Source organism: Watersipora subatra, chromosome 7 (genome assembly GCF_963576615.1).
Source record: "Watersipora subatra chromosome 7, tzWatSuba1.1, whole genome shotgun sequence".
Lineage (NCBI taxonomy): Eukaryota > Metazoa > Bryozoa > Gymnolaemata > Cheilostomatida > Watersiporidae > Watersipora > Watersipora subatra.
The window spans coordinates 28,127,066-28,141,043 of NC_088714.1; the positions used below are offsets into that span (position 1 = coordinate 28,127,066).

General features: G+C 36.4%; 1 protein-coding gene across 1 annotated transcript; it reads right to left on the minus strand.

Annotated features, from left to right (window-relative positions):
• Window positions 1–558: 558 nt before the first annotated feature.
• LOC137400628 (uncharacterized) lies at window positions 559–6,438 on the minus strand. Its single transcript, XM_068086959.1, has 8 exons — window positions 6,424–6,438; window positions 5,961–5,976; window positions 5,832–5,877; window positions 5,006–5,120; window positions 4,028–4,144; window positions 3,714–3,850; window positions 1,287–1,445; window positions 559–1,201 (listed from the first exon to the last, which is right to left on the minus strand). Exons 1-8 carry the CDS (start codon window positions 6,436–6,438, stop codon window positions 559–561), a joined length of 1,248 nt encoding a protein of 415 aa, XP_067943060.1.
• Between the last annotated feature and the right edge of the window lie 7,540 nt (window positions 6,439–13,978).

Below are 13,978 nucleotides of genomic sequence, written 5' to 3' on the forward strand. Positions count from 1 at the left end.
CTCTAGTCCATATAAACCTTTTATTGGCACCCTCTTTCATGAACCGTACATCAAGATTGTTTCCATCAACTCCAATTACTTCTCCAACAGCAAAGCTATCTTCATAGGCTACTGTCACCACAGACTGTCTTGCTTACACCACTTGCTGTCTCTGTGTTTGTTACCTAGTGGTTATGTCATTCGTTACGTCATTCGTTATGTCATTCCTGTTACTGTGTCATTCGAATACAAGCGGTCTTGGTGTCAAGTTAGCTGGTGGACTATAGGAGGATAAAAGTACTTATTACACTAACCAATCCTGCTGTAACATTAAAGCAGGTAAAATATAATGTTTTTTCTACCAGAAAGTGCAACAGAGGAAGGTTTGTGCATTATTGCACATATTTGGTTAACCACAAAATTTTTATTTATTCTAAAGGTCATTAGCTATCTGGTGCATAAAAAGATTTCTAACATAATACATTGCATGAAAGATAAGCCAAAAATCTTTGTTTTTAAGTTGTAGTTTTCAAGATGCCTTAGAATAACAAAACTATAGCGCTATATAATGATATCTCATTAAGAAAAAGGTTTTTGAAGAACGCTACCGATATTTTCAACAACCGTAACCACGGCACTTCCAACCTTTTTTGCAAAAAACACAGTTGCTTCCCCAAGGCTAAGTTCATTCATTTTGTCTTCAAATGCTTTTTTTTCTCGTGCTTTGTCATCTTCGGCATCATTTCTCAATTTCCCGAGGGCCTTGACTTGTTGGGAGTGTTTTACAGCATTTTCTTCTTCACGTTTAACAGCCAAGACTTTTGCTTCCATTTCTTTAAGAAGATCATGATAGCGAGCTGCATCTCGATCAAGCTGTTGCTGAAACTTGCAATTTTCCAGATCCCTCTGCATCTTTTCTCTAGCTTTTCTCTTTCTATCAAGGTCTTGCTGCCACTTGTATTCTTCTTTAGCTTTCTTCAGTTGTTCCTCAGCTTCTCTCTCTTTATCAAGCGTTTGCTGCTGCTTATAGTCTTCCTTGGCTTTCACCAGTTCTTCGATTAGTTCTCTCTGTTTCTCTAGCTTTTGCTGCCACTCGTAGTCTTCTTCAGCTTTCTTCTGTTGCTCTCTTGCCCTTCTCTCTTTATCAAGCTTCTGCTGCTGCTCATAATCTTCTGCCGCTTTCTGCAGCGTTTCCTTCGCTACTCTCAGTTCTTCATTAGCTCTAAAGTAGATAATACTATTAATCAAGCCTGTATCTCGCATTTAATTTTACATACTAATCAGTTTTGTTTTATAGTTTAAGATACCTCTGAACATTCTTATCACTTTCTAGCCATTGGTGATGAGCATCTTCCAAATGGACAGTCAGGTCTTTAACTTCCTTCTGTAACTTTTGCATCTGATATGCATGCTTAAGTTTTACTTTGGTTTGTCGATATGCTTTCTCTAGATACTCTCTGTAGTCACTATGAACAGAGAGAAGTTCCATTTAGCAAGAGAGCATTAAAAATCTTTAAACACCAAGATTAAAAGCTATTATGAACTCTTTGCTATATGGCAAAAATTTAAAAAGTTGATAATCACAGTGAAGCTACATAACGAACATAATGTACCTTTTGTCACTTATCAATATGGTAATCTCTTAGGCACAATATATTGGACACGTACATACACAGTAGAAAAGCCAGTTGATTAAAAATTCTAGTCCATGTCTAGTAAGTGCTTTGAATTCTTTCTTTACTAGTTACTCTAGACTTATTTGAAATAATATAGTTGTACTCAGAAAGCTGAAGCAGTTTTTGCAGTAGAAAAATGTTTATGGCGTGTCACACAATTATAGCCCTATGCAATACTTAAAACTTTATGAAGCTAGTATACCAACACCTTGCCCCTATTTTTAGATCTATATGCCTTGTCAAACTTGAGATTTTTTTCCTAATTATGAATATTTCACTAGTTTGTGGATTTCAGCAGAAAGGATATTTCACTAAATCATCGATTTTTGGTTAAAAGAAAACTTTGCATTTAGGCAAGGTAAGCAACTGCCTTAGTAACCACAATTTTTTAGAGTTTTGGTTGAATTTCCTAAGTTTAGTTACAAGGCTAGATAAAAATCACATTACTCAATTACTCATGCAATGAAGATGCTCCTAATCTCAACAGTTTGATTTAAAATATTGTAAGTGAAACTGCACGCTCCTTCACTCTCCCTAAGACAGTCAAACAATAAATAAACACACCGAGTGTTTAGTCACCAAAGAATATAGATTTCATTGCAAATACAATGCACCCCGAGGATACGATTATTCTGTTATACAATTTTTAACCTTACAAAGTGGAACATCATAATTTTTTAACCTCGCCATATGAATTTTATTTCACCACAAAAATTCAACAAATTTTTGACCAAGTTCAAATTTGTCAATTGATGTGCTTATTATATGCAGTATGTTGAAATAACAAACATGCTGAAAGGCTGTTGTCTGAAGACATTTTCATAACACATAAAAGAAGCGTAATGACCGACTTTTCTCAGTTTAGCATTTTTTATGTGAAAGCGGTAATATTTCCAATATAAAATTTTGATGATTTTTACCAGGGGATATTTGCATTGTATAATTACTATAGTTTCCATGCCTAAAGATATGAATTTTTCAGCATATGATGCCATCCCTGGAACAGATTAAAACCGTATTCTGAGGGTGCACTATAGCCTATATATAAATATAGAAATTCAAATGCGTGTTCAACAAAGATAATCATGCAGAGAGCCTGCGCTTGCTCTACTGATACGATTGCGTTCAATTTCTTTTATACAATTGCTTTTCATTAGGCATCGCACTTTTTCTTTATTTATCACTGGAACTTTTTATTTATAACCTCAGGCATAGTCTTCTGTGATAGCAGGAAGGCTCGGTTCGGCGACCACTGTGACCGTTAGGCCAGTCCCTACGGGTCTGATCACGGCACTCTGCCGCAACACTATATTATACAATGTAACAGTAATAAAACAACTGATACATATTAACTAAGGTATATCGGGTCATTCAATTGAGTTGGTGTTCAGGAAGTTTCTTCAACGGGTCTTGTCTACCACCTTTGAGTTTGTTCCATTTTATTTTTCATCTAAATTTATTAGTATTCATGTATCATTGGTAGATGATTTCTCTATGTTGACCAGAGAGTGTTTCCCTCTTTTGACTTTTCGTTATTTTTACTCTGTATTTCATAACTGCTGGCCAAAATTTTGCTAGTTTGCGAGCAGTCCTGCACGCAATGAAATCATCTATTTAATATGTACAGTACATGCATAATTTTTCTGCAATGTAGTAAGGTGATCCAAAGGTGTAAATGGTACACTTCTTGGCTGGAATCAGAGTAGCTGGACTTAGTCCCTCTGTAGTGAAATCTTTTTCCTAAGGGTAAGATATTATCATGACCTTGGATCGATAAACACGGTATTTCTTATAGTAAAGAATTGACTACAACGATGAAATCTGATTTATTGCATTTATGAATAATACACACGAAGACTTATGTGCATGGTAACTGATAGCTTTTATGCTTTTAGCAGCACTAATCCGCTATACATGTATATTCACCAAGTTGCTTACTTATGTTTAGTTCATTGTCCTCAGAGCTGCAATAAAAACGATAATGTTTGTTCACAGTCAAACTGGGAAATTAAATTTAAAAAGCTAAGAAACTATTACCGCTCTGTAGCAATAGCTTACTTCTTAATATCCTCAGATTCACTTATTGCAACTTTTGGGTTTTCGTCAAACTTCTGCAGAGCTGCTCTATATATATCATCAATACTTGTTTCAACTTGTAGTAGAGCCATTTCTTCCCTTTCGCATCTCTCGAGGAGCTGTCATACAAAATACACAAATTCTGTGAAAACTCAGCTTTTTCTGCAAGTCTATCCTCAAAAAGTGTTTTACTCCTTACATCATCACCAATAAGTTAAATAAATTACTGTTTTAGATTTTTGGATAATGAACAAATCAGAAAGAATTTGCAAACAAAGCTGTGAAAATGTTTTTACCTCAGCAACTTCTGTTTCAAAGAAGCCACTCACTTCTTCAAATTCAGTTTTGATCAAAGACTCCTCAAAAGCTTCCCTTGGTGTTTTAACCCTTTTAACAGCCCTCTTTGACAAGAACTACAAAGCCATTAGTATTGAGAAGTAAATCTAAATTGAAATAGGTTATACCATAGATTGCTAAGCTAGAGAAAGCATAAAATATGAACTGACTTATTTTGGTAACATTTTATAAAGCATAAAAACAACTCCTAACAACAGATATACTGCATATGACTACACTGTTGTTCAGTCATTTGTCTGTTTATGAGCTCACTTAAGTTTCAGTTTATCTTAGTGATGGAAAAGATAATGACATCTACAAATTATAATTAGCTACTTTTGACTGTTTGTCTAAATAACTACTAATTGGTGAAATTTAAATGTCTCTGTTTTTATAAGCCTTTTCCTGAATCAAAATTTAAGGCAACATGAATGTCACTTCTTTAGGAAAATATAACAAATAATACTAGTTTTCTTGCAGACCTGAGATTGTGACAGAGCCAAACAATAATTTTAAAACGGTTGTTGAGTTAGGGTAACTCATTATATTTATAGTTCCTTTTGTCTAAATACTCATTAATTGTGAAGCCAGTTGTTAATAAGTATAAAGAAAAATGTTCAATTATAGAAGCTTAGGCTACTTCTGACTGGTCTGTAGCATGCCTGTGACAATCCATAACTAAGACTACTATCTGTAAATCATATGGAGGTCTTTTACATGAAAAACAGTTATTACTCTTAACCCTTTCGCAAGTATATTAATTAATTAAACCTTTGTGTACAGAGTGAATATATTTGCAAAATGACTAGCAATTTGTACATAGGGATACATAAAACGTCATAACTTTTACATTTGCAGGAATAATTACATGAAATTTAAAATACATGTAACTCACACACGTAGAAGACACTACATTTAATATTTCTTGAATTGGTCACCTTTGCATAACCCCACGGTCGTCGTGGATCATGACCTTCAGCACGTTCAGATTCATCACTATCACTACCGGTTTCTGACTCTACATCAAAATCATTGGCATCAATATCGCTTCCACTGGAACAAGATTTATTAGTTTCAACCACATAATCAGCAATATCTTCCTCGTAGTTGGTTTTACTAGCAATTTTTCGACGCGGTCATTTCGTTTGACTTGCCATTGTTTCGTTAGTAGTTTTCGGCGTAGTGGTAGTTCGCGATAGAAGAGGTTTCGGCGGTAGTTGATCGCCGTAGTGACCATGAGAACTTTGTTCTTTTGTAAGGTTTGACTAACTATCATAGGGAACACAATAATATTATGTTTGGTAATATAAAGCTGAAAGAATATTTGAAGAACTAAACAAAAATAGCCAATAAAAAACGGCTGACGAATAACGGTTTTTGGGATTTCCCAAACGACATAAATGTCTCTTTGCTCAAAACTCCGGGGGACATTAATTTCGCATCACTTACGAAAGGGTTAATAAAGCTATGACGATCCTTTAAGGCTAGTTCACACTGTATCGCCGTATCTTGGCGTTGTCATTTTGGCATTGGTTGTCCAGCCTTAAGTCTTTGGAGCTGAATCTCAGAAAAAGTTCTAAAGAGGTAACTTTTACAAATCTATTGTAGTTTTACCTTTGTACCTTTGTACTTTATTATATGGTTTGTTGTTAGTAAGGCTAAACACAAGAATTATACTAATTTTAATGTACATAACTGACCTTAAACTGACGGATTAGTTCCCCACAGCTGTAGGTAGCTTCTGATGACAGCTGAAATACCAACTTGTGAAAGAGTTGCTGAGCCTGTACGAGGAACTCTGGATCAACATCTGTTAAAAATACCAGATATAAAATATCTTGTTTTATTATATTTGATAAATACGATTAGTGGTATTGGAAAATGCACATTTACCTGAAAGACTCAAAACCTAAAATATGAAAACCCATATGAAAGTACTTTGATACAGATTTTTGTCCTGATGCTCAGAACACTATGAGCTTATAAGTTGACCATTACCCTATAAGCTCTATAACAATGTTGGTCAAAAAAGCAGTTTTTTCAACCAAGACACAGAGCTTTAGAGTACTCATTGAATGCATAGTCACTACAGTATTTTTCTTCTTTTAGATAGGTTCTTGGTGACAGCTGGAATATCGGTTTCTGAAACAGTTCCTGGGCCTTTACACGAAACTATAGACTCACATTTGGTTAAAGTACTCGAGATAAACAAGTTGTTTTTATAATATTCGCTAAATAAAAGCAGCTGGTAGAATTAAAAATGCAGATATGCATGAAATAATCAGTAGCTAAAACAAAAAAAACACTTGAAAGGTTTTTGGATATAGGTACTTTTGCCAATGCATAGAAAGCAAACCTCTGAAAGCTCCATAACTCTGTAGGTAAAACAAGACAAAGACATTTCAACCAGGAAACAGAGCTATAGAATACTCATTGTAAACATATTGGTATTCTTCAGGTCAGGTTTTGGTGACCATTTTGTTTACTAATAATTATATAAATATATACCAGTTGTTATATGTTAAATAAATTAAATTTAAAATTAATTTTCTGCCCCATGACTTTTTTCTTGCCCAGGCAATGTAGGGCCTCTAGCTATATATATATATATATATATATATATATATATATATATATATATATATATATATATATATATATATATATATATATATATATATATATATATATATATGTATATATATATACATGTATATATATATGTATATATATGTATATATTTATACATGTATATATATATGTATATATAAATGTATAATATATATACATGTATATATATATACGTATATATATATATACACAGAACTGGCACACGAAACCTCTTCACGGTGCTTACCACCAACAAATATCTAAGGTTGGCGATCTTCACCAGACATATATGTGGCTGAACAAAGGAATCCTAACGGCCAATACAGAGTCGCTAATCATGGCAGCCCAGGAGCAAGTGCTCCCAACAAGGCAACTCCAAACGAAAATCTATCACACTAGAAACGATTCTAGATGCAGACTGTGCAAAGATGCACCTGAGACCATCCAACACATCATCAGTGGATGCAAGCAGCTAGCAGGAAACGCATACACTGAGCGGCATAATCGAGTCACAGGTGTTGTGTATAGAAGTCTATGTAATGAGTATGGCCTTAATAAACCACAACACTGGTGGGAAGCTTCTGGTAAGGTCAATGAAAATGACCGCGCTATGATCCTCTGGGACTTCTACATCTGAACTGACAAGCATGTCCTAGCAAACCAACCAGATATAGTGGTGGTAGACAAGGAGAACAAGAGGGCTTCTATAATAGATATAGCAGTACCCAATGACTACAATATAGCCAGCAAAAAAAAGAACAGGCAGAGAAATTACTTGGAGAAGAAATTGAAAAATGCTGGAATGTAAGAACAACTGTAATCCCAGTAGTCATCGGAGCACTGGGCGCAATAACACCGGCGCATAAAATGTGGCTTGCCCAAATTCCAACATTAACCCATTCAGGACTAATTAGTTATTGGTTGACTGCTCCCCCAGCCCAATTAATTTTTCACTAGCCTTACAATTAAAATAGAGCTACACAAAATTGAGTATAACTAGAGTTCTTTTCAAAATAATCTTGATTTGTTTTTTGCAGCTTAACAAAGACATTCCAGGCTACAATGTGATGTAAACTTTTGTGCACTTTACAAATTCTACTGACCACAATTTCTAATAATTCTGTGAACTTTTCTTTTATCAAAATTGTTTTTCATGTTTCGTAGCAGCTCACAAGCAGTTTTTTGATACTGACATTGTTGGACCTATGTTAGATTGATAGCAAACTTTATCAGCAGCAAATAAAAAAAAAGATTTCTCAATTCCGAGCAATAGAACAGGTGTTACTAGCTTCTAACCAACACTACGTCACTGACAGTTTTATCAATTATATAATTAAACAATTTGTTAATTTATATTGAAATGCATTGCAGAGGTTATTATGAATATATTATGTATAAAAAATACTCAAGTTACCAGCTAACAGACAATCAATTACCAGCAAAAAAATAGGTGTAAAAATACAGTAAAATATATTGTAAAAAATACAGTAAAAATGAAAATGCATGAAAACGAAACAATATATACATGTATAATAAGGGTGAGTTCATTAAAAAATTATGACACGGTGAGAGTTATTTGATGCTAACTACACATGCATATTTGCTGCCATTATAAGTTAGTTGATGCAGTATTCATCAGATATTGGTGTTGAAGCCCTAGGCTCATCATCAACGGCATCATCACTCACAAGCCCTTGACTGTCTTCACCTTCATGTAGCAAATATGATACAGCCTAAAAAAATTGTGCTTTAGTAGCTTTTCAGGGTAAATACCTGATAACAAATTGAAAATAAGTAGTCTACTGCAGCTAACAATTGGTAATACAAATTGCAAATATTTTTTGATACTGTAAATATAAACACAAAAAGTCATGAAGATGATTACTGTGGTAAGTGTCCCCTATAGACCAATATTAGAGCCTAGTGGTTGGGGCTAGTTTATAGTAGATGTTGAGGTTGAGAACTATATGCTTGACTAAATGTGGGTTGAACAATTGGATATAAATGAAATAAGAAATTTTTATTATCTTGTAGTTCTACAAGGAAATCATAAAACTATTGTTTATTATGGGGTAATAGAGTGATGAGTTCATGCTGCAAAAAGATCTAAATTTTATTGGATTGAAAATGTTATAATCATGTGTATCATGAAAAAAATCCATATCTTAGACTGTTAGAATAAAGTTTGTTAGAAATTCACAAGAAAAATTTCGGCTTTTTATCGTTTTTTTTTCGGTAAAATTCTATAAATAGCCACATAAAACTTACCTTCTTCCATCAGAAAATTCTCATTTTCTTCTTGAACATTACTTTTGTTGCTATTTTCTTTCCCTGAGCTAATTACCACATCTAATTCACTTAAAAATTTTGCCATCGTTCGGATAAACCTTTTCCAAAATGGCGATCATCAAATTTCCAAAACAGTTGATATCTATCACATAATTTGTTAGTTAAAACTTTCTTGTCCAATCACATATTTGGTATCAAAATGATGCCCAGACTCTTAAACTTCGTTTGGTGAATGAATAAAACCGATGTACCTAAACAGCTAAGCAATAGAGCAAATCAAAGTTCAACCCGAGTACTTCGGGAATGGGCCCTGGAGAGCACAACTCTTCCCGAGGTATTCGTGAACAGTCCTGAGTGGGTTAATCAACTCAGGTGAGTTGCAGAAAAGTACGCTATTGGGAACAGCTAAGATCTTGAGGCGAGTATAAATTTTTCAATTTACATATATATACATGTATATATATATATATATATATATATATATATATATATATATATATATATATATATATATATATATATATACAAGAACCAAATCATGGCAATAAATACCTACGCACTGCCAGTAATAAGATATCCAGCAGGCATAATAAAGTGGACTGAGGAAGCCATCAAAGAAACAGATATAGCAACTCGTAAACTGCTGACCATGCATGGAGCACTCCACCCAAAATCTGATACTATTAGATTGTATCTTGATAGGAAAGATGGCGGTAGGGGACTCAAAAGTGTACAGCAGACAGTGAAAGAGGAGGAGCGAAGCATCAAAGCATATGCAGCCTCCATGGCCATCTCAGATAATTTGCTAGCTGAATTTCAATCGGCTGCTCTCACAACGGACCTATGCCCTGATGATGAGGAAATTGACTGGCATACGAAACCTCTTCATGGTGCTTACCACCAACAAATATCTAAGGTTGGCGATCTTCACCAGACATATATGTGGCTGAACAAAGGAAACCTAACGGCCAATACAGAGTCGCTAATCATGGCAGCCCAGGAGCAAGTGCTCCCAACAAGGCAACTCCAAACGAAAATCTATCACACTAGAGACGATCCTAGATGCAGACTGTGCAAAGATGCACCTGAGACCATCCAACACATCATCAGTGGATGCAGACAGCTAGCAGGGAACGCATACACTGAGCGGCATAATCATGTCGCAGGTATTGTGTATAGAAGTCTATGTGATGAGTATGGCCTTAATAAACCACAACACTGGTGGGAAGCTCCTGGTAAGGTCAATGAAAATGACCGCGCTAAGATCCTCTGGGACTTCTACATCCAAACTGACAAGCATGTCCTAGCAAACCAACCAGATATAGTGGTGGTAGACAAGGAGAACAAGAGGGCTACTATAATAGATATAGCAGTACCCAATGACTACAATATAGCCAGCAAAGAAAAAGAAAAGGTAGAAAAATATCTCCCTCTTGGAGAAGAAATTGAAAAATGCTGGAATGTAAGAACAACCGTAATCCCAGTAGTGATTGGGGCACTGGGCGCAATAACACCGGCGCATAAAATGTGGCTTGCCCAAATACCAACAACAATCAACTCAGGTGAGTTGCAGAAAAGTGCGCTATTGGGAACAGCTAAGATCTTGAGACGAGTGCTCAAACTCCCAGGTCTCTGGTAGGAGACCCGAGTTAGAGCAGAATTTACCACCCATACGGGGTATCCGGGGTGAGGAAACAATTTTTTTTTTTTTTTTTATATATATATATATATATATATACATATATATATATATATATATATATATATATATATATATATATATATATATATATACTAGCTGCATTACCCGTCTACAGGAGCAGATTCACGGGCAGCATAAGGTTTATTGAGAGTTGGCTTTCATACCGTAAAACAACTCCAAATATGCAGTTACATCTCCCTCTCTCCATCTATCCCTCTTTCCTCTCTCTCCCTCTCTCCCCTCTCTCTCTCTCTCCCTCCCTCTTCTCCCTCTTTCTCTCCCTCTCTCCTCCTCGCTCTCTCTCTCCTTCTCTCCCTCTTTCCCCTCTCTCCGTCTCTCCACTCTCTCTCCTCTCCCTCTCTCCCCTCTCTCTCTCCCTTTTTCTCTCCCTCTCTCTCTCCCCCCCCCCCCTCTCCTCCTCGCTCTCCCTCTCTCTCTCCTTCTCTCTCTCTTTCCCCTCTCTCCGTCTCTCCCCTCTCTCTCCCTCTTCCCCCTCTCTCTTCCTCTCCCTCTCTCTCTCCCTCTTTCCCCTCTCTCTCCTCTCTCCCCTCTCTCTCTCCCTCCCTCTTCCCCCTCTCCCTCTCTCTCCCCTTCTCTCCCCCTCTCTCTCTCCCCTCTCTCCCTCCCTCTTCCCCCTTTCTCTCTCTCCCTCTTTCTCTCCCCCTCTCTCTCCCCCCTCTCCTCCTCGCTCTCCCTCTCTCTCCCCTTCTCTCCCTCTCTCTCCCTTTCTCCCCTCTCTCTTCTCCCTCTTTCTCTCCCTTTCTATCCCTCTCTCTCTCTCCCCCCCTCTCCTCCTCGCTCCCTCTTTCCCCTCTCTCCCTCCCTCTTCCCCCTCTCTCTCCCTCTCTCTCTCCCCCCTCTCCTCCTCGCTCTCCCTCTCTCTCACCCTTCTCTCCCTCTCTCTCTCCCCCCCCTCTCCTCCTCGCTCTCTCTCCCTTTCTCTCTCTCCCCCTTTCTCTCTCTCCCTTAGTTCAACGCAACACATGCGGATAGACAACATTTTTTATTTTTCTGTCGGGCGTATGAAGAAACAGTTTTCGGCGTGTGCCTACTTTTGAGCAGGCGACGTATAGCTGGTCATGGCTGATGCAGGGTGACAGTAAGTTGATAGCAGCTGCTCTCTTTCTTTTCACAATAGCGTATCGCAACCCTCGGAGTACTCGTGAAAGTTCTGTAATAGTAAGTTACAGTAGGCCTACTCGTAGCTGGAAAAAAATTAGTAACTCGGCTGCTGAAGGAAATGAACATGACCCACTATCACGAACAGCGGCAAATCCAACGTTATTAAGTAGTGGAGATATCAATCAATTTACCTTTGTATAAGCTATTCTGCATTACTTATTAGAAATCATCCTCTCATGTAAATTTTCTTTTAACTTTTACACAAATAATCTCAAACTAAATATGAGTTGTTCACTACTATCTTGCATTCAGGATTCTTCTACAGTTTCTGTTTTATTGGATAATATGCCTGCAAATAGAGGCTTTTTGTTATTTTGTTATCAGCAAAACAAAAGATTACTAACTAACTAACGATCGAATCGAAAAAAAAAGACCGCCATATACGGTAATTTATTTATACTGCTCATATTTGGGAGTTATCGGTGACTCAATATGTCGAGAAGACAACTCATACTATTAGCATATCAGTATTTATCGTCCATCCCTACGATGAATAGCAGGTTACGTATTATAATAGAGGCGTGTACTAACAGGAGATTCCCGTTAATGCGCCCTAGCGGTGAAAAAAACCACAGAATAGACACGCCCTTATATAAAAGTAGCGGCTAATAGTAGGAAAAGTACGGTACTCTATTAAGCGGACAGACAGATACACAGATAGATAGACAGACAACGATTGCAGTTTATATAGTAGATATATATATATATATATATATATTGGTCACTTCGCAACTAATCGCCTCGCACTCGCAATCAATCACCTTGCAATCAATCGCCTAGCACTCAATCGCTTCGCTATCAATCGCCTCGCACTCGTCAACTCATTCATCCGGAAAGCCGCGCCTGGATACTCTCGCTGCACTCGGGGCGAAAAAGGTCTCCCACGCATTCCCGAGTGACGCCACAGCCCCAAACCGTGAGCTGCATTACCCGTCCACGAGAACAGATTCATGTAAAGCAAGAGGTTTATCGAGAGTTGTCTTTCATACTGTAAAACAACTCCAAATAGGCAGTTTACTGAAATTGGTTTATCCTGATCACACTATGCATACACATATTCAGTCATATATGTCAATAATGTTGAGGAGAACAATGGAAATCTGCAATACATTTTACAGCTAGTCTACCATGCATCAGTCTCAAACCACTCAAATAGGAGTTGCCCTATTTGCGTACAGAGAGCTGATAATGAGATTGACATTGCTATGCAAACTGAAGTTTTTCAAACTGGCAGTATTGAAAAGTTTTGCATCTTTAAAAAAATTATACAAAGTATTTTGCTATCGCCAGCATTTATTGAATGGAGCTACATGCTTTAAACGCTAATCATAGCTCACCAGTTTTTTGTTTATAGCCTGTGTTTTGACATAGAATATGCAAACAGTAATGAGGTTGGGTCGATACAATTTATATGTATAACAGCACAGACAGTATGATGTCAAGGCAGATACAGCATTATCACCTTACAATAATAAAACACAAAGCCAACATAATAGCATATGAATATATATATATTTATATATACACATAAATACTTTGTTTCAAATATGTACACTAAAAGTGCTCAATATAAAATAGAGCTAAAATACGTAAAAGTATTTGGGTAAAGTTTATTCAATTTATTACTACAACCATTGGTTTCATACAGCCAACGAGCTAGCTGCAATCGTCAGGTTGCAGCTAGCTATATATATATATATATATATATATATATATATATATATATATATATATATATATATATAGAACTATATTTCCCAACTAGGAGGCTTCTATCAATATATAATCCATGTTAGGAGGCTCTGAAAAATTAGGAGGCGTCCAGGGAGCCTCCTAATTCTAGCAGTGTTTATAGTGCTTAACAACCCTATAGAAGTATTTTAAACATGATTCCCATAATTGCCTTATATATCTACATTCATATATATGGAAAAGAGGAGACAACTCCAACAAAAATGTGTAATTTTCCATCAATAAATTACAAACTCTAGGAGGCTCTTATATATGGAACTAGGAGGCATATATCAATTTTAAAATATTCTTACTTTTAAGTGTTTTGGTATCGTTTCAGTTAATAGCACAATCTATTTAAAAACATATTGCAATAAGCTTATGACTAATCATCAGC